Source organism: Musca autumnalis, unplaced genomic scaffold (assembly GCF_047663935.1).
Source record: "Musca autumnalis isolate F117 unplaced genomic scaffold, ASM4766393v1 scaffold_4, whole genome shotgun sequence".
Classification (NCBI taxonomy): domain Eukaryota; kingdom Metazoa; phylum Arthropoda; class Insecta; order Diptera; family Muscidae; genus Musca; species Musca autumnalis.
In genome coordinates, this window is record NW_027411977.1 from 222478388 (window position 1) to 222500861 (window position 22474).

The following is a 22474-nucleotide window of genomic DNA, read 5'->3' on the forward strand; positions in this document are numbered from 1 at the left end:
ACCTCACTTATATTTTCAATTTTTTAATAATTTTTTATTACCTAATTTCTAACCTATTCAGTATCAGAATAATATGCAAACTCCAATTCTTTTTAGGTTTTCTAAAAATCAAATAGTTTTAATGCATAACCTCAAAATTTAAATTCGCAACTAACCTCAATTTTTAATTTCATAAAATTCATTTAAAAAAGAACTCAAAATCGACACCAGAATAAGAGAATAATATGGCGATCTCCATTCAAATATAATTAGGTTTTCCAAAAATCAAATTGGTTTAATACACAAGCTCAAATTAACCTCACTTTTAGTTTCAATTTTTTAATAATTTTTTATTACCTAATTTCGAACCTATTCAATATCAGAACAATATGCGAACTCCAATTCTATTTATTTGATTTCCAAAAATCAAATAGGTTTTAAACATAACCTCAAACTTTAAATTCGCAAATAACCTCAATTTTTAATTTCATAAAATTCATTTAAAAAAGAACTCAAAATCGACACCAAAATAAGAGTATAATATGGCGATCTCCATTCAAATCTAATTAGGTTTTCCAGAAATCAAATTGGTTTAATATTAATACATAACCTCAAATTAACCTCACTTTTATTTTAAATTTTTTTAATAATTTTTTTTACCAAATTTCGAAGCTATTTAGTACCGGAATAAGATGATAATATGCGAACTTCATTTAAATCTAATTAAGTTTTCTAAGAATCGAGTGGGTTTTTAATGAATAACCTCAAACTTTAAATTAGCAACTAACCTAACCTCACTTTTTGTTTTAATTATTTTACCTATTTTTACTCTGTGTATGAGTTGTTAATTCCATTGCAATAGATAAAGATACAAAACATATCCCTTATGTCCTTATTATCACTTGTAAGTTTTACATAACCTCAAATTTTTCTTACATAACCTCACTTTTTTTAAAAAATTCGAAATGCAAACATTTGCATAACAAAGAATAATATACGAATTTTAACATTAAACACGTTTTTAGCAAATATGCCCAATATCCTATCCTCTATATAACCTCAAACAGAACTTTCTTTTAAACTCACTTTTATTCCCTGTTTTTATACCCTCAGCATTAATGCTAACGAGGGTATATACACTTTCATACGGGCAAAATGTGCCTCATCGAAATAATGGTTTTAGACCCCAAGTATGTTTGGACGAAATGTGTATCAGACAATTTGGAGTTGATTTAGCAATGTCCATCCGTCTGTCTGTCTGGCTGGCTGGTGCGCACGATAACTCTCGAACGGATGAACCGATTCGGTTCAAATTTTGGCTTTCGTAATATTTTATCCAAACTTAGTTTAAGTTCGAAGATGAGCTATATCGGTCCACTCCTTCCGGTACCTCCCCCACAAAAGTTCCAAAATGTTCGGAAAATTTGTGGGCACGATAACTCTTGAAGGGACTAACCGATTTGGTCCATAATGTGCAACTGGTGAAATGTCTACCAGACTTAGATGAGGTTCTAATATGGGCTCAATAGGTCCACTCCTTCGGGTACCTCCCACACAAAATTTCGGATAAGTTCAGTTTAGGATCTTCTCTCAAATCGCTTTGATTTTTGTTTTAGCAAATTGTATTCACTGCTCCCCATACGATGGTCCAAGTTTCATCAGGGGCAAGTCCATACTTCCTGAGAAAATATCCCGAAAGTTGCACAAATCCTCTATGACACTGTGTGAGGTGGTTGGAGCGCAAGATAAGTTTCGAACGGATCTGCCGATTGGGTCCAAAATTTGATCTTAGTAATATTTTGTCCAAACATAGTTTAAGTTCGAAGATAAGCCATATCGGACCACCCCTTCAGGTACCTCCCCCACAAAATTTCAAAAATGTTCCGAAAAATTGTTCGTACCGTAACTCTTGAAGGGAATGGCCGAATTGGTCTATACTTTATACATCCTAATATATCTACCAGATATAGACCAGGTTCATATATGGACTATATATGTCCACTCCATCCGGTACCTCCCACACAAAATTTCGGATAAGTTCACTTTAAGGCCTGATATCGAATCACTTTGATTTTTGTTGAAGCAACTTGCATTCGCTGCCCCAATTACGATACTGCAATTTTTTTCAGGGGCAAGTCCATACTTCTTGAGCAAACAGCCCGAAGGGTGTAAAAACCGCATATGCACCATATGTAGTGGCTGGAGATCCACTTCCATAATGGTCAATGTCGATCCATTTTTTTTAGTATCTCCTCCGCAAAACTTTTGATCTTTAATCATAATCAACATTTTTGTCGGTTCAAACACCCAACATTTTTAAAACCCCCTAATACATACGTTTTTTGGGAAATAATTGTTTCAATATACACAGGCTGAGGGTATAACTCTGTCGGCAAAGCCGACTGATAGGTACTTTTTTACTTATTTATTTTTTCTTTATTCATTTGCATCTAATTTTTTCTCTACAAATGTCTTCTATTTTTTTGGGGTTCAACTGTATCGGAATTGTAAAACATATTCCTCTTTCATTCATTTGCATCTAATTTTTTTCTCTACAACAAAGGACAAAACCAAACATGCCTTCTATTTTTGGGGGTTCAACGGTATTGAAATTGTAAAACACCTTGCTTTTTTATTGTTATCCTGAGGCTAACACTTTACAACCATGGCAGCTGACGCCAAAACTATCGTCGCATGTGTGTGTGTGTGCATGGATACGATCGTGACACATGACCTTTCCACTTTCCAACTGTTTAGAGCGGTTCTTTTTCTATGTTCGTGCAACACATTACATTGCCCTCTCTTGGACAAACAACCCCTAAAAACAACATTTCAACTGTACCCATCTTGAATGGCCATTTTAGAAAATTTCCAAAAAATTATTTATCAAGGGATGGATGATTTGGGATGGTATGGCTTGGCTAGTCAGCAAGCCACACCTTTATACCTTTAGAATAGTTAATGTTTTTTATTTCATAGATAAAAGAAGTAAAATCCAAATGTCGTCTTATCTCTGTTGCATTCCTTTTTTCCTGTTTACAGGACATACAAAGAAATCATATTTTCGATAATGCAAGAAAGAAAACCTGAGTTTAACCTTTAAACTCCTGCTGTGTCACCACAACCAAGACGGGTCCCTTTTACATAATTCTAGATAATTTATGTTTATTTACTTTAGAAGAAAACAGGCAGATAGACAGCAGGATCATAAAAAAAGCAAAACCGATCCTTCTCCTTATCAACCTTCACATAATATACAACAAAAACAAACAAATGCTGCCCTAAGTTGCATGATGCCGCTTGGTTTATATTATGTATGGGATTGTATAGAAATGTGTCTGTCTCGTTTATTTCCATTTTATATTTTCTTTTGTAAATAAAAGAAAAACTATACACACGCACACAACCAACAAACCCATTGCAATGCTTGCTTGTTGCTGTTGATTGCTTGCATGTCACATCAAAGTAAGAATACCAGTAAAAGGACCTTTTTTCTCTCACTATATCCCATTTAGTTTTAGTTTTTTCTTTCTTTTACATTTCTTCTATTGTCTGTTTTCTATCATTATTTTTCTTGTGTAGAAAATTGAAATAAACATCTGCCTGTGTTTAAGATGAAAAACCCCTTACAACTGCCTTTTTTCTAATAACAACAACAACAACGGCGAGGTCTTGGAAATGGAAACAAACCCAGCCAGTCAGCCATATGTTATACATCCTGATGAGGAGGAGCTCCATTTTTTCATAGAAATAAATTAAAATTAAAGAATGTGCCTGGGGGATCTTTTTTCTAGAAGGATGTGGAAAATGAAAGGAGATTTAAATAGTTTTAGAAAAAAATGGACATAATCGCCTTAACTGCTCACTTTCGGCACCCATGAATTGAAAACGTTTAATATTTAAAGGCCATTCTTGTAGAACTATTCGCTATTTATCACGCAATGGGGCTTGGAATTGTTAAGATTCTCTCTACCTTTTAAAATTTACCTGACGCTTAGGTTTCACTGATGTAGGCAGCCAAGAGAAGGCACGAAATGAAAGCCAATAGAGATTACTACTTTGTTGAGAACTGCTCTTGGCCCTATGGGCTATCTCATTTATAAATAAATTGAAATTGAATTGAAAATTGAAATGTTCAATGTTAAACTATCGACTAATTGTTATAATTTTTATACCTGCTTTCTAATTGTTTATTCCCATAGACCCTTCTTAAAAGAAAGATGCTTTTATAGAGGCTTTCTAAAAGAAACGGTGCTTCTATCGGCTCTTTCTGAATGAAAGGGTGCTTCTAATGACACTTTCTGAAAGAAAGCGTGCTTTTATATATCTTTTCTGAAAGAAATGGCGCTTCTACATATCCTTTCTGAAAGTATTGGTGCCTCTACAGACCCTTTCTGAAAGAATTAGTGCTTCTATTGACCTTTCTAAAAGAATTTGTGCTTCTATTGTCACTTTCTGAAAAAAACTGTGCTTCTATTGACCCTTTCTGAAAGAAATTTTGCTTCTATTGACCCTTTCTCAAACAAAGTGTGCTTCTGTAAACCCCTTCTGAACGATTTTTGTTATCTTGAAAAAGATATAGTTAATATTTCTATAGAAAATATTTGTTAAAATCAAATCTCAAATAAACTTACCGCAGAACCTATAATTTTTCAAAAATGTTCAAAGTTAAAACAACGTTTTCTTGAGTTAAGTATTTTTTGCTGCAATTCTTTTGTTCAAGTTGAAGAATCACCACAATTTGTCAATTAATTGTTATTCTATTCAATCTTTACGCCTTCGGTAATTTTTTCCCTCCAAAAATTACAACATAACCTCAAATTTCTCTCAAAGGTCTTTCAAGAGGAAATAATATTTGTATTTCTTTTATTATGAATCAATCTATAGACCCTTTCTGAAAGATTTTTGTTAGCTTGATAAAAAGATTTCGCTAACAATTCCATAGAAAATATTTTTTAAAATCAAATCTCAAATAAGCTTACCACAGAACCTAAAATTTTTCAAAATTTTCAGAGTTATAACAACGTCGTTAAGTACCATTTGCTGTTATTCCTTTGTCCGAGTTGAAGAATTACCACAATTTATTGTCAATTAATTGTTATTCTACTACTTCTTACCACCCTTTCTGAAAGATTTTGTAGTCTTGGAAAAGAATTAAAGAATATTTCTACAGAAAATATTTTTTTAAATCAAATCTTAAATAAACTTACCACAGAACTTAACATTTGTCAAAATATTCAGTGTTAAAATAGCGTCTTTCTTTGTTCAAGTTGAAGAATTACCACAATTTATTGTAAATTATTTGTTATTCTATTCATTCGATACGCCTTCTGTAATTTTTCCCTCCAAAAATTGTAACATAACCTTAAATATTTGCCATAGGTCTTTCAAAGGGAAGTAACATTTGTGTTCTTCTATTATATGAAGCAACATGGGAGCGTTAAGTACCATTTGCTGATAATCATTTGTTCAATATAATGATTTCCTATAATTAATTAAAAATTATTCTTTATTTTTTATAAATTTGCAATTTTATTCATTCTTTTACTTTCCTTTAATGTTTTGCGCTATAAGGTGCAACATAACCTCAAATGTCTCCCAAAGATCTTTCAAAGGGAAATATTTTTATTTTTCTCATTAGCTGCTAATAGTTTGGTAAATTCAATGATTTCCTATAATTAATTAAGAATTATTCAGTTTTTAATAAGTTTGCCATTTTAAATAACAAATTTCTTCATTGTTTTAGTTTCCTTTAATTTTTCACCCCAAAAGATGCAACATAACCTCAACCTTTCAAAAGAAAGTAATATTAGTGTTTCTCTCTTTATAAGAGGTTCCATGAGAGAGAACAACAACTTTGGTTGACAATGTATTGACAATTTGTGTCAATCATCAGTCCATCTGCTGTTTGCTTATATTCCTTGTTGTTTAAGATTTATCGCAGTTTATTACAAAATAATCATATTTGTCACTTTGGTTAGGAGAAAACTTCATTCTTCAATTTTAAGCGCTAAAAACTTCAACCCTTCTAAAAGAATGTCAATTGTTTGTCTCTTGTCATTATGACGATGCTCTATGATAGAGAAGACCAAATACGGTTATAAAAAGAATTTTGACATTTATGCCTACTTACTAATGGCGGCCCTTTCATCTGTTCATATTCCCTGATTAATTGTAAGATTTAATACATTTGTTGGAATATAGCAACCATTTCTTAAGTATTTATTGACACTTGTATGAAATTAGATCACTTAGTTGAGAAACAATCGCCGTTGCAATTGATGTTTGTGTCAGAGAGAAGCCCGCCAAAAGTTGTCAATAGAACGATTCACAATAACAGAGTTGTTAATGTTATAGCACATTTACATCACGTGTGGTATATAGCAAATGAAAAACATCAATGAAAACTAGATTATAGTCGACTAAAGCGCTATGACACGATCCAATGAAATGGAAACGGGTAGTTAATACAATTTTGACCCCATTTTCTGTTATAGCGCATTTACATCACACGCATTTTGTATCAAGTATAAGGTGTATTATCATTTAAAGTCAGATTTTACTAGACATTAAGTGTTGTGACACACATGGTTTAATGAGCTGGAAATTGAAAGGTTTACCGTGTAATAGCGCATTTACACCACCCGTGTTTTATTTCAAGTAAAAGACTTATTATCTTTGAAAACTAGCTTCTAGTCAATTTAAAGCGTTATGACATGATCCAATGAAGTGGAAACAGTAAATTAAAAGAATCTTGGACCAAAATGTCTGCTTTTCTGAAAGTGATCTATGACATGTAACTGGTAAATTTGTTCAATAGGGTTGCCAACGCTTGCAAAAACACCTCAAATAAAATTTAAAAAACAGTTTCTGTAGATGCTCGCATGGCACAATAATACAGGTACAACGGCAAAAACAGCTGTTTATCACATTAGCTGTCAAAATGCATTATTGTGAATAAAATGATATACAAAAGGTAAACGAACAATTTACATTAATGCGTTATTTTGACGTTTGGTGTGGTAAATGGACCGATTATTGTTATCATTTAAAATAAAATAAAAACATTTCTTCTTTAAATTTCCTCTTAAAAACAACAACATAAGGTTATGCCTTAAATGCCTAAAAAGGTTCTTTAAATAAAGCAAAACTCTTTACTTTAAGATTTACACCTATTTCTTGCAAAATATTAAATTTTTCTAAAATAAAATTATAAAAATAAATATTCTTTAAATTTCCTTACATTTGCCGCTCCAAAAAAAAGCAACATAACCTTAAAATGCCTTAAAGCCTTGCAAAAGAAAGTAAAAAATGGTGCCTTCTTCGTCTTTAATGAGAACAGAGAATGTATGGAAGAGGTTATAAAAAGTGCTTTGACTCTTTCTTCTCACTCTCAACCAGGCAGTGAGTGCCACTTTGACATCAAATGGTGGATAAAGGATGTTCACAACAAAGACAAAAGAAACATCATCATGTGTTATTATGTCTGTCAAACCGAATACCACCAGCCAGCCAGCAATTTTGTTGCAAAAAAAAAATAATAACCCATATCGTCGTATATAACAACACCACAATAGCAACACTGTATTCTCTATGTATAACATGTTGTAATGTGTGATGTACCCCAAGTATCATCACAATCAACAAACACATCCTTAAGCAATTAAAAAAAAGGCTTAAACAAAGGAAAACAAACAGCCAACAACACCCCCAACACACACCTACCACTCTAGGCAACAAGACAAGTGTCATGGTTGCCAAATGAAAGTGAAAGTAAAATACTACTCTCTCCGGCTCCGTCTCATGACATAGAGTCGTTGTTATGAGTGTATAATGATAACTTGGTAAATGATAAAATTGCATTATGAAAAAGAAACAGAGAGTGTGAGCAAATGTGGGGGAAATGGTGTCAACTAAAATGAGTTGGTTGGGAAAATCATTGCCATCAGCAGCTAAGTCGTCGAGAGTTGTGTAGGTCGCCGCCGTCTTTGTTGTTGTTTCTTGTTTGTAATTACAAAGGGAAATACCACGCATCCTTGCTACTACAAAAGCACAACAAAAAGGACAATAATATTGTGTTGTTATGTGTTTAACAAAAAGCACAAAATAATTAAAAAAATAACCCACTTGGATGACAGAACGTGGCACCATCCACTTTTATACAATGCGCTGCCAGCCAGCATCATATAAACATAATGTTAAAGTTGAAAAATAATTATAAACAAAAATTTCAAGGATCAAAGCAGAAGAAGAAGAAGAAAAAAGAAGACTTGCGTTGCATATTAGAGCAAAACAGTCTTCTAACATAACAACAAAGGGCTTTAGTCAAGCAGAAAATTGTTGCCTTAAAATGTCACCTCAAATAAAAGCAGTGGTGTTGCAATGCATGTTTCACTCTTTTTTATTTTTCTTCTATGCCAGAGTAATTAATGTGAAAAGAAAGGTTTAAGAGAGGTTGTGTTTTTTAGAGGAAAGGAAGTAATTTAATAACATTTAATTTTATAATGCGATCCTTGAAATCTGGTTACTACAATTGCTGGCCATTGTTATTAACTTTAAAATTAATAGAATTACTTCAACGGAATGCAACTGGTGGATTTTTAGGGTAATTAGGTAATTCTAATTGTCAAAATGTGTTATTATAAATGATGTCCCCAGAAAAAAGTTAATGGTAAAATGTAAACAAATTTTCACAATTTGCTTTATGATTTATCATATTTTTGCTGCCAAATAATCATATTTGTCACTTTGATTAGAAGAAAACTTCATTCTTTAATTTTACGCGCCAAAAACTTTAACCTTTCCAAACAATATGTGTGTTCGTTTACTCAAAATTTGTACAAATTGTTACTGGATGTTGTTCGTTTACTCTACAGTACAATGCAGAAGACCTTAGTCGATTGCAAGAAGTTACTGGACTTGTACAAATTTGTACAAATTGTTGAGTAAACGAACACACCTAATATGTCAATTTTTGCCTCTTTGCCATTGTGATGTTCTATAAAAGAGAACAGCAAATAGGGTTATAAAACGAATTTTGACATTTATGTTGTATATCTACTTACTAGGACGGCATTTTCATTTGTTGATATTCCCTCTATTTAAGATTTATCACATATCTTAAATTTCTTGACACTTGTTTGGAATTAGATCACATATTCTTCATAAACAATGAAAAATAATTGCTGTTGCAATTGTAATTAATGCTTATGCCAGAAGTCAGCCAAAAGTCAATAGAAGAATTCACAACACCAGAGTTGATAATGTTATAGCGCATTTATATCACGTGGGTGTTTTATATCAAATGACAGACTTATAATTGAGAAACAATTGCCGTTGCAATTGATGTTCGAATGAGTTGTCAATAGAAGTATTCACAATAATAGAGTTGATAAAATGTTATATGTTATAGCGCATTTACATCACGGTTTTATATCAACAAGACATGTTGTCATTGAAAACTAGATTCTAATCAATTTTAAGCGCTATGACACGATTCAAGGGAGTGGAAACGGCTAGTTTATGCAATCTTGACCGCTTTTTATACCCTCAGCATTTATGCTAAGTCCCTGTTTATACAGGGAAAGTTGATGGGAAAGAAAATTGAGTTTATGGGCGAGGGAGTAGAGAGGAATAAGAGGGGGTACACACACCTCTGTACTGGCAAATTCTGTTTTGTTTCGCTTTTCTTCGTATACAACCTGAAGTTGGCTGCAGATTTGTTTTTGCATTTTCTTTCATTTTATTTTCTCTGTCGAGAAACAAACAACAGCGGAGACAATTGAAAAAAAAAACCATTTGGAGGAAAAACTATTTTTTTAAGCAAAAACAATTCGAAATAAGTGAAATATCAAAATTAAAATGCAATTCAAGGGTTCCTTTAATAATTAATTGTTTATCAAACACGTCCATTTTTATACCCTCAGCCTTTAGGCTAAAGAGGGTATTTACACTTTGATACGACCAAAAATGTGCCTCATCGAAATAATGGTTTTAGACCCCATGTATGTTTGTACGATATCCGTTTCAGACAATTTTGAGTAGATCTAGCAATGTCCGTCCTTCTGTCTGTCCGTCTGTCTGTCTGGCTGGCTGGTGCGCACGATAACTCTCGAACGGATCAATCGATTCGGTTAAAATTTTGGGTATCGAAATATTTTGTCCAGATTCGATTTAAGTTCGAAGATGGGCCATATAGGTCCACTCCTTCAGGTACCTCCCCACAAAAGTTCGAAAATGTTCGGAAAATTTTTGCGAACGATAACTCTTGAAGGAAGTAACCGATTTGGTCCATACTTTGCACATTATGAAATTTATACCAGACTTAGATGAGGTTCCAATATGGACTGAATCAGTAAACTCCTTCGAGTACCTCCCACACAAAATTTCGGAAAAGTTCAGTTTAGGACCTGCTCTCGAATCGCCTTGGTTTTTGTTGTAACATCTTGTATTCACTGTCCCCTATACGAAGGTACAAGTTTCCTCAGGGGCAAGTCCATACTTCCTGAAAAAATAGCCTGAAAGTTGAAAAACAAACCCTATGACACCATGTTTATGGGTGGAAGCGCAAGATAATTCTCGAACGGAAATGCCGATTCCGGCCAAAATTTGGCCTTCGTAATATTGTTTCCAAACTTAGTTTAAGTTCGTACATAAGCCACATCGGTCCACTCCTTCAGGTACCTACCCCACAAAAGTTGAAAAATATTCGGAAAATTGTGCGCACGATAACTCTTGATGGGAGTGACCGATTTTACACTTTACACATTGTGGTGTATTTCAATAGTTATTTCAAACTCATGGCAACTCTGTTTCTATGTTATAAATTCTCTTTCTATCAATGTATCTTTTGTACTAATTAGTATTCGTTACATTTTTAGTTACTGCCATTTTACTTACTAGTTATGATTAGCTTGTTCACTTCGATTTCAACTATCAACCAGATCAAAACGTTCGACTCCATTTTCAATCTACATCGTTTTATCTTTGTTATTAGTTATTTAATAAATAAAGCATTATTAGTTAAACATTATTCAACGCGTGCATCATTTCAATATAAATACACAACAAAGAATTGGCGACGAGGATAAACTCAAGTGCAAAGAGTTCTAAATAAGATTTTGTGCAAAAAAATCATTTTTTCTAATTCGATAAACACATAACCTATAATGGATGCAAATCAATTGGCGCAACTATTGGATGCCATTACAACAATGGCAACCGAAAAGAAAAAGCAGCAACCACCAGCACCTTCAGCATCAAATCTAGTAATATTGCGAATAAAATAAACAAATCAAATTTAGCAGTGCCGTGTATGTGGAAAAAGTGGTCTACAACAAGTATGACGAAGATCAAACAAAAAGAAAATAAACAAATCAACAACACACACATACATGCGATCAGTGCAATCAGATGATTGACTGTAATGCAGTCACTCACTGAACATACCCCATCAACAAGGGTATTGGTAAAAACAAAATTATCAATACAATCAATCAACTTCGAACATCAACTCATCGATTCAAAATCATCAATCAATTCAAATTCAACAATTCATATCAAAATCAAGCAAACCTTCAAACTTCAATCAATTTCAAACATGTTCAAATGACAATTAAGCCCGGGAGAAATAGTGCATATTCCCGAGTGCAAAGGGAAATCTCCGGCTTTTTCAAAATGGGGTAAAAACTCCATACACACAAAACGTGCAAATTCCTGGAACTCACAACAACAACAACACAACCATTCCAAAATCATCAACATAACCAATAATCGAATTCATCAAATCAAAATCATCAATTCAAACATCAAAATCATCATCAACTAATCAAAATCATCAACATTTTTCAAAATGGAAGACAGCAAGTGCATGCTGCGCCAGATGACGATCAAGTCTAAGGAAACTACCTTCGGCTCTGCTGACGGACCAAGTCCTTATTAAGCCTGGGAGATTGTGGTGTATTTCAATAGTTATTTCAAACTCATGGCAACTCTGTTTCTATGTTATAAATTCTCTTTCTATCAATGTATCTTTTGTACTAATTAGTATTCGTTACATTTTTAGTTACTGCCATTTTACTTACTAGTTATGATTAGCTTGTTCACTTCGATTTCAACTATCAACCAGATCAAAACGTTCGACTCCATTTTCAATCTACATCGTTTTATCTTTGTTATTAGTTATTTAATAAATAAAGCATTATTAGTTAAACATTATTCAACGCGTGCATCATTTCAATATAAATACACAACACACATTCTCATAATATCTACCAGATATAGATAAGGTTCGAATATGGACTATATTTGTCCAATTGAATCTATTGAATCACTTTGATTTTTGTTGAAGCAACTTACATTCGGTGCCTCAATTACGATGGTAAAAGTTGTTTCAGGGGCAAGTCCATACTTCTTGAGAAAACAGCCCGAAGGGGGTAAAAACCCCCTATGGCACCCCCATGGTCTATGACGGTCCATTCCTTTAAGTACCTTTTCCGCAAATTTTTTGAACTTTAATCCTAATCAACATTTTTGTCGGTTCATACGACCAAAATTTTGAAACCCCCTAAATACATAAGTTTTTTGTGAAAAAAGTGTTTCAATTTGTACAGGCTGAGGGTATATCTCTGTCGGCAAAGCCGACTGATACTTTTTTACTTGTTACTTTTCATTTCAATTTTGCCTTGCCTTTGGAGAAAATGAGTGTGAAGAAGAATAAGAAAAATTATAAAATTGACACAAACATGATTTCCGTGTCTAAACAACATGGAAATTTTAAAAGAAATTGAGAAGAAAAATTTTCTTTCACGGTCTAACGAGGGTATATATACTTTCATACGGGCAAAATGTGCCTCATCGAAATAATGGTTTTAGACCCCAAGTATGCTTGGACGAAATGTGTTTCAGACAATTTGGAGTTGATTTAGCCATGTCCGTCCGTATGTCTGCCTGGCTGGTGCGCACGATATCTCTCGAACGGATGAACCGATTCGGTTCAAATTTTAGCCTTCGTAATATTTTGTCCAAACTTAGTTTAAGTTCGAAGATGAGCTATATCGGTCCACTCCTTCCGGTACCTCCCCCACAAAAGTTCGAAAATTTTCGGAAAATTTGTGCGCACAATAACTCTTGAAAGGAGTAACCGATTTGGTTCACATTTTGCACATCGTGAAATTTCTATCAGACTTAGATGAGGTTCCAATATGGACTCCATCGGACCACACCTTCGGGTACCTACCACACATAATTTCGGAAAAGTTCAGTTTAGGACCTGCTCTCGAGTCACTTTGATTTTTGTTGTAACAGCTTGTATTCACTGCCCCCCATACGACGGTACAAGTTTCATCAGGGGCAAGTCCATACTTCCTGAGAAAATAGCCTGATAGTTGCAAAAAAAACCCCCTATGACACCGTGTCTAGTGGTTGGAGCGCAAGATAACTCTTGAACGGATCTGCCGATTCGGTCCAAAATGTGGCATTCGTAATATTTTGTGCAAACGTAGTTTAAGTTCGAAGATAAGCGATATCGATCCACTCCTTCAGGTACCTCCCCCACAAAAGTTCAAAAATGTTCGGAAATATTGTACGCATGATAACTCTTGATGGGAGAGACCGATTTGGGCCATACTTTACACATCCTAATATATATACCAGATATAGGTCAGGTTCGAATATGGACTATATTTGTCCACTCCTTCGGGTACCTCCCACACAAATTTTTGGATAAATTCACTTTAAGACCTGCTCTCGAATCATTTTGATTTTTCCTGAAGCAACTTGTATTCGCTGCCTCAATTACGATAGTAAAAGTTTTTTCAGGGGCAAGTCCATACTTCTTGAGAAAACAGTCCGAACGGTGTAAAAACCCTCTATGGCACCACCTAGTGGCTGGAGAGCACGACAACTCTCGAACCAAATACTGAGTTGATATCATATTTTTCGTGACAAGTACATGCTTCCTGATATAATGGTCCAAAACCTGTGAATTATATGGTGACCGCCTAAAAAGACAGGTGGTCGCGATATCTTTCGAGGAGAATGACACCCAAAATAAGACCCACTTTCAAAATGGAATATGTCGGTCCATTCCTTTCGATACCTTCCCCGCAAAACTTTTTGAGATTCTATCCAAATCCATATTTTTGTCGTTTTATAGGCCCATAATTTTCAAAACCCTTTAAATATATAGGTTTTTTGGGGAAAATTTGTTTCAATTCACACAGGCTGAGGGTATATCTCTGTCGGCAAAGCCGACTGATCCTTTTTTACTTTTTTTTTAATAATGAAAGAAATTTAAAGTCAATACTTGAGGAGTCCTTCAAAGAAGCCAACCCACCTATAACAGCAGAAGTTTCTATTGTCTATTTTTGTCGTTATCCTGTTGCATTCAATTTATTCAGTTTATGTGTATATGTGTGTAGTAAAATATTCAGTAAATGCCGCCATTTTCTAGGAAGTAATATTTGTGTTCTTCTATTAAGAAGTGATATGGGAGTGTTAAATGCAATTTGCTACTAATAATTTGCTCTATTTAATGTGTTTTTATAAATAATTGAAAATTTCTCATTATTTTTTATTAATTTGCCATTTTGAGCAACAAATTTCTTTATTCTTTTGGTCCACTTTAATTTTTCGCGCCAAAAGATACAACCTAACCTCAAATGTCATAGAGGTCGACTTTCAAAAGAAAGTAATGTTTGTACTTATCTCATTATATGATACTCCATGAGAGAGAACATCAAATTTGGTTGACAACGCATTGACAATTTGTGTCACTCATCCATAACAACATGATTCTCGAGTTTTTTACTGTCTATTTTTGTCTTTGTCCTGTTGCATTCAATTCAGTTTATTTGTGTGTATGTGTAGTAGTGTCCAGCTAATTCCGCCATTTTGCAAACAATAATGAAGAAACCTCCATTTTGTGTTCTATTTTAGATTCTTTTTAGTAGAAAATATACCTTCTCTGTTTGGCGGGCCTTTTCTCCCTCAACTTTATTAGTACTTGACATTTGTTTGGCAATTTGAGAAGAGTAGATCATTTATTTTTCTCAAAGCAATGAGAAGCCATTACCGTTGCAATGAGAATCCATTATATGACATGTGAGAATTCAATAACAGAGTTGATAATGTAATGGCGCATTCACATCACGCAGTTTCCATATCAAATAAAATACGTATTGCCATTGTGAACTTTTTTCCTCAATTTTATTAGAACAATGAGAAACAACTACCGTTGCAGTGAGAATACATTGTATGACATGTGAGAAATCAACCAAATATTGCCAATAGATGGATTTGACGTGTTTATATCACAATTACAGAGTTAATGTTATAGCGCATTTACATTACGCGTTTTTTTATATCAAAAAATTAGCGTTGCAATGAGAATGCATTGTATGACATGTGGGAAGTCAACCTCCAAATAGTGTCAATATATCACAGAAACAGAGTTAATTTTATAGCGCATTTACATCAAGTAGGTTTTTATATCAAAAAATGCCGTTGCAATGAGAATACATTTTATGACATGTGGGAAGTCAACCAAATACTGTCAATATATCACAATAACAGAGTTATTGTTGTAGCGCATTTACATCAAGTCGGTTTTTGTATCAAAAAATTATCGTTGTAATGGGAATACCATGGTGAATACATTATATGAGTCAAGCCAAGTCAACCAAATGTTGCCAATTTATCGATTTTATTTCTTTATATCACAATAACAGAGTTAGCAATATTATAGCGCATTTACATTACGCAAATAATTACCGTTGCATTTGGTAGTCAACCAAATATTGTCAGTAGGTGGATTTGATACATTCATATAACAATAAAAGAGTTAAAAATATTATAGCGCATTTACATCACGCTGTTTTTTTTTTTTTATATAAAAAGTTACCGTAGCAATGAGAACATCTGGGATGATTCTTGGGCGACAGACGACATGATCCATAACCACCCATACCTCTAAAAGATCCATCGAAAAAAATAAATGTTGAAGCAGATTTTTTTATTTAGAAAATGAATTATGCATTTTAATTTTAATTATTTATTCCAGACCCCCTTCCAAATCCTCCCTCCTTCCTCCCCCCTTAACGTGTTGTTGTATTAAATTTATCATAAAATTCCTGGCTGACACGATTCACCTGCATAACCTTATCATTTAATTCCTTTTGCATTCTCTGCTCCCGTGCCAAACGATCATTTTCTACCAAAATTTGTTCATATTCCTTTTGTCTCTTCCTTTCCATTTCTCGCTCCTTCAATTGCAATTCACGATCCATATTTAGCGAATATTGTTCCCATTGTTTATCCATTAGTTGTTGTTCCGTCTCTTGCTTTTTACGTTCCAACATTTGTTGGTGTTGATCACGACGAAAGTCCTTAAGCTCCTCTGGCGTCATACCACGATACATAAAGGCAATTTTTTTATTTGGATGGGTGCGCGATTGGGCAACATCAGGATTTTCCGTTAACATATCACTGCTGAGCATATTATATATCTCCGCTAAATCATCTTCGGCCTTTTCCTTTTGTTTACGCAAACGTTCATCCCGCTTACGCCGTGCCAATTCATTGTTATATTGTTGTATAGAATCTAACATTTGATTGCGTATTTTCCTTTCAGATTTTGCCATTTCTTCCAGTCGATGGTCGCGAGATTGCAAAGATTCTTGGAGAACACGATCAGCTTGCAGGCGAGCATTTTCCGCCTGTTTACGTTCGGCAATTTGTTGATCCAACCAGGCACGCTGTTGTTCACGTTGCCTACGTTGCCTTTCACGATGACCCAAATCTTCACCCAAAAAGATTTGGGCGCTTGATATGCCCAACGTTATGTCATCATCAGCAGAACGGGCTGGCTTGGATTTTTTTATACTCTCCGGATCATTGAGATCAAATTCTCGCCTTTGTTCTTTGTTTTGAAAACGACAACGATAAAAATTCAAATCACTTTCCATCACCCGCTTACGTTTCTCCAATTCCAGCTCTTTGGCGTGGATGATTTTTTGCATCATTTCCGTTTGCTCTTCATAGCGACGCTCTTTCTCTGCCTCCAATTGGCGTTGTTTGTTTTTCTCGGCAATTTGCTGTTCAATGGTGGGAACATCGAGCTGCAATGACAAATATGAGTTATTTTTTAAATATTTTTGAGTCTTTTTGGCTCTGCTTCTTCTTCTTCTTACCCCATACAATCTTTGTTTGGCATTGAAAATCCTTTGCTTACGTTCCTCCTCAAATTGTTGACGTTTTTGTAATTTGGTGGCTTCATTGAGATCAGCTTGGGTCATAAAACTCTGGGCCATGTTATGGAGATATTAAAAATCACTTATCCTACAAAAAAGAAACAGACACGAATTGAAATAAAAACAAAACAAAAATGACAACTATATTTTTAAAAAAATATTTCCATTCATATTCACAAAAACCTTCCCTTCCTCCTCGTTCTTTTGTGTGGATTTCAAAGTGCTTTTTGTGTAAATTGTTGTTTTAAATTCCATTCATCCATTCATGGGCGTCCCCGTCTCTATTCTCATTTAAGCCATGTTATCCATTTTTAAGTACCTAAGATACCTGGGAGTAGTTGGTTACGTTTGTTTGCTTGTTGACAGGTCAATAAGTTTATTTTCTAATTATTTTTGTGTTTTTTTTTTTTCTGCCGGTTATTTTTTCTTAGATTTTGTCCATCTAACTCCTGCTTTGAATGGGATTTAAAGTGGTCTATCATGGCTCTTTGTTGTCTCTAGGGCTTAGCGTATGCCGCTTGATTGCCATGTTAACTTACCATAACTACATATTTGGGCTTATTTGTTGTTTGTTTGATGATTGGTTGTTAAGCATTGCTGGAACCACAAACCATCCCCCACTTCCCCCCACACCGCAACCAAAACAATGTTAACAATTTTTGGTACAAAATCTTTGGCTTTAGATTTCACAGAAAAACCACAAATCCAAACATTAATCATCACTTTTGTGGAATGGGATGGTTGAGAAATGGATGCAGCAGCATCTTCATTAAGATTTTGGGAGATTTTTCAGTATGTATTTTATGGCAAATTAAAAAAAAATCTATAGGGAAATTTTTGTTTACTTAAGAAAATTGATGTTATAATGTTATAGCGCATTTACATCACATGGGGTTTTACATTAAATAAAGCAATGTATTACCGTGGCAATGATAATACATTATATGACATGTGAAAAGTCAACTAAATATTGTCAATATTTGGTTTTGATGTCTTTATCATCAGAATAACAGAGTTAACAATGTTATAGCGCATTTACATCATGCTAGTTTTATATGAAAAAATACCGTTGCAATGAGAATAAAATATGTGACATGTGATATGTCAACCAAATATTGTCAATAGATGGTTTTGAGGTCCTTATCACAATAACAGAGTTAACAATGTTATAGCGCATTTACATCACGTGAGTTTTTATATCAATAATATATGACATGTGACAAGTCAATCAAATATTGCCAATAGATGGTTTTGAGGTCCCTATCATCACAATAACAGAGTTAACAATGTTATAGCGCATTTACATCACGTGGTTTTTATATCAATAATATATGACATGTGACAGGCCAATCAAATATTGTCAGTATATGGTTTTGAGGTCCTTATCATCACAATAACAGTTAACAATGTTATAGCGCATTTACATCGCCCGAGTTTTATATGAAAAAATTACCGTTGCAATGCGAATAAATTATGTGATAAGTCCATATTTACATTAGTCAATTTTCCTTGCAGCAAGTGTCAGTTTGTCGGTGAGAGCGAGTGTTGAGAAGCAAAGGGTTGCCATATGCCTCACCTCTCTCTCCATCAAACTGACAAATTGCCGCAAGGAAAATTGCCTAATGTAAATATGGACTAAGTCAACCAAATACTGTCAATAAATGAATTTGAAGAATTGTTTGGTCTGTTCCAGAACTGCAGGAATCTACTAATTTGTACTGTTTTTTCCGATAACATAAACGGAAAAATGTTATCGTAGTAAAACATAGTAGCTTTTTGCAGGTTCTGGAACAGACCATTTGTTTCACAACAATAGAGTTAACAATTTTATAGTGCTTTTACATCACCTGGATTTTATATACAAAAATTAACTGTAATGAGAATACATTATATGACATGTGAGAAGTCAAGCAAATATTGCCAATAGATGGATTTGGATGCAGGATATAGCATCTTCATTACGAGTTAGGGGGATATTAAGTGAATTTTCAGTATGAATATTAAAAATTAAAAAAATTAAATTCGAAAATCCGGCAGAAAAATGGAAGGGTAGAGTGTTGGTCCAATATCGAACTGGGTATTTTTTTATGTCGAAAAACGTTCCTTTAAAAATATAAGAAATTTCCCCCAAGAGTCCTTTGCTGTAATATTCAAAACATTTCAAAACCTTTTCCCAAGAAAAAAAAACACTTTTTTATGGCACAACACCAAAGCGTTTACATTTCCTCACAAAGAAATTTATTTGACAATCTATTGTTTTTGTTCTTTTTTTTCGGAATACAAAATGTGCATATTTAGTATTCAACACCTAGCAGCGGGACAACAACACACACATCTATACCCACTATCACCACCACTGTATCCATATTCATCAAAAATAACTTGAACATCACACCATTCCTTTTTTTCTGCAGAAAAAAGAAGAAACGTGGACATGATGATGATGGGAACTAACAAAAATGTTCAACGTTATGCATATTTCACTAGAACAACAAAAACATATTGACTCTGAAAAAAAACACTCGCACATATCCTGTTTGGCTGGCTGATATGATATGAGAAAACAACATTCTTCTGTATTTATCTTTACAAAAACACATTTCAAATCTATCAACACACTTGTCAACACAGAATTGTATTCAATTTATTTGCGCAAAAAGGAAAAAAACACCTACCCACCCACCCATACAATCTGATGCTGCACTTCAAGTGATGTAAAAAAAGAAACCAGCAAAAATTGCAATTCTACATTGAAATGGTTTTTTGAAATGCATATCTATCCTCCTGCTATTTCTTCCATGTTTGGTTGTTTGATGGTTGTCTATCATTAATGTTGCTAAAGGATAATATTGTTTGAAAAAGAGGCAAGGGAATAACTTTCATAGATCCATTCCTTCCTCCTTTGCTTTTGCTATTTTTGTGTTTTTATTTTGGCAAGATTTACATGTTGTGAAGAAGTCTTTTGGGGACTCAAACATAATACATACAGTTAGATTTCAGTGATATATGTGTGGCATGTTTGGAAATCTGTAGTTTTTCTCCATACTTCTTCTCTCTATATGTCTATCTATCCCATAGAAAGCTATGCTGCTTGTGTAAATATTTGCTGCAAAAGTTCAAATCTCTAAACTGTTGATATTGACATGAAGAAAATTGTTGGGAGGAAATAAATTAAAGTTGAAAATGATTGATCCCTTTATTTGTTGCTGCAACAACTATTATCAGCAGCAGCAGAAAAGTCAATAAAAAAATAAATGCAGACAATAAATATAAATTTTCAATATTCTTGTGGGGATTTTTTTTTTAGGAAATTAAGTATTTTTTTGTGAAAATTGAAATAAGAATTAGGACGTCACCTTGTAGTGCAATGGTTCGAGCCTAAGTACGTGTCGACCCCGGACCAGTCAATACACACTTCATCAATTTGGTCCAACCTTTACATTATCAGCCAAATAATGAATAAGAACTCCCCGTAAGTTTTCCCACTTTCTTCTTTAAGTTGAAACGGCAGAAAGACCAAACTCACGGGGAGTCTACATTCATAATCTCCTTGTATATGTTTCCATGGCATCGTCGAAGGGGACCAATTGAAACTTCTCTGTACCCACTTAATGAAGAAGATCCAAAAATAAAATCTTTCTTATCGTAAAATACTTCAAATAATCTCCGAAAAGAAACTTTGAATAAACATTAACCTTAAAATGAACCTTAACCTTCAAATGTATCGGGAATGTTCTGAGACACACTTTACCTCTCACTTCACGCCTCAAACATTTTGTTCACCCCAATTACGCTTATTTTTCGAGTATTTTATGAACAGATTCAACCGGTTCGGCTCAAAATTTGGCTTTCGTAATATGTTGTCCAAACTTAGTTTAAGTTCGAAGATGGATTATATCAGTCCACTCCTTCCGGTACCTCCGCCACAAAAGTTCGAAAATGTTCGGCAAATTTGTGCGCACGATAACTCCTGAAGGGAGTAACCGATTTGGTCCCTACTTTGCACATCGTGAAATTTCTACTAGACTTAGATGAGGTTCTAATATGGACCCAATCCGTCCACTTCGTCGGGTACCTCCCACACAAAATTTCGGAAAAGTTCAGTTTAGGGCCTGCTCTCGAATTGCCTTGGTTTTTGTTGTAACAATTTGTATTCACTGTCCCTCATACGAAGGTACAAGTTTCATCAGGCGCAAGTCCATACTTCCTGAGAAAAAAGCCTGACAGTTGTACCCCTGTGACACCGTGTGTAGTGGTTGGAGCGCAAGATAACTCTTGAATGGATCTGCCGATTCGGTGCAAAATTTGGTCTTCGTAATATTTTGTCCAAACTTAGTTTAAGTTGGAAGATAAGCCATATCGGTCCACTCCTTCAGGTACCTCCCCCACAAAAGGGAGTGACCGATTTGGTCCATACTTTACACGTCCCAATATATGTACCAAATATACATCAGGTTCGAATATGGACTACATTTGTCCACTCTTTCGGGTACCTCCCACACCATATTTTGGATAAGTTCACTTTAAGAACCGCTCTGGAATCACTTTGATTTTTGTTGAAGCAACTTTCATTCGCTGCCTCAATTACGACGGTAAAAGTTTTTTCAGGGGCAAGTCCCTACTTCTTGAGAAAACAACCCGAAAACTATAAAAACCCTCTATGGCACCATGTAGTGGCTGGAGAGGACGACAACTCTCGAACAAAATACTGAGTTGATTCACACTTTGCATATGGTAATATGTCTTCGAATATTAGATGAAATTCGAAGGTGGTGCTTGTAGGTCAACTCCTTCCGGTACCTCCCCCACAAAAATTCGAAAATATTAGCTAAAATAGTACGCGCGATATCTCATAAACAGAGCAACCCGGTTAAGGGTCTGTGGGAGGATCCCTTGAAAATGTTTACCTTGTGGTGGTCCTGTTTACAGCGATATCATGTTTTTCGCAGTCCAAAACCTCTGAATTATATGGCGACCAACTGAAACGACAGGTGGTCGCGATATCTATCGAGGGGAATGACACCCAAAATATGACCCACTTTCAAAATATGAACCACTTTAGATACCTTCCCCGCAAAACTTTTTGAGCTTCCGAATCCATATTTTTGTCGGTTCATACGCCCAAAATTTTCAAAACCCCTTATATATACGTTTTTCAATTCAAACAGGCTGAGGGTATATCTCTGTCGGCAAAGCCGATTGCTCCTTTTTTACTTGTTAAGTCCTCAATTTGTTTACTTTATCAC

The 22474-nt window shown here is 34.4% G+C and overlaps 2 protein-coding genes across 4 annotated transcripts in view; one reads left to right on the forward strand and one right to left on the reverse strand.

Annotated features, from left to right (window-relative positions):
- Window positions 1–22474, forward strand: part of LOC141401105 (G2/mitotic-specific cyclin-A-like) — a 53952-nt gene that overhangs the window by 12734 nt on the left and 18744 nt on the right. The window lies entirely within an intron of this gene.
- On the reverse strand, window positions 16060–17608 carry LOC141401106 (RIB43A-like with coiled-coils protein 2). 3 transcript variants are annotated; one of them, XM_073980953.1, is made up of 3 exons: window positions 17557–17608; window positions 17169–17316; window positions 16060–17096 (listed from the first exon to the last, which is right to left on the reverse strand). In XM_073980953.1, exons 2-3 carry the CDS (start codon window positions 17286–17288, stop codon window positions 16074–16076), a joined length of 1143 nt encoding a protein of 380 aa, XP_073837054.1. In that variant the 5' UTR covers window positions 17289–17316; window positions 17557–17608; the 3' UTR covers window positions 16060–16073. The 3 variants fall into 3 exon arrangements, with proteins under 3 accessions (XP_073837054.1, XP_073837055.1, XP_073837053.1); XM_073980954.1 differs by having other exon boundaries at window positions 17548–17578; XM_073980952.1 differs by lacking the exon at window positions 17557–17608 and having other exon boundaries at window positions 17169–17335.

Bases quoted from the DNA above. Each gene is read 5' to 3' on its own strand.
- LOC141401106 (XM_073980953.1), bottom strand. From the start codon at position 17,288: ATGGCCCAGAGTTTTATGACCCAAGCTGATCTCAATGAAGCCACCAAA. The intron at 17,097-17,168 runs GTAAGAAGAAGA...TTGTCATTGCAG, and splicing joins CCAAACAAAGATTGTATGGG to CTCGATGTTCCCACCATTGA.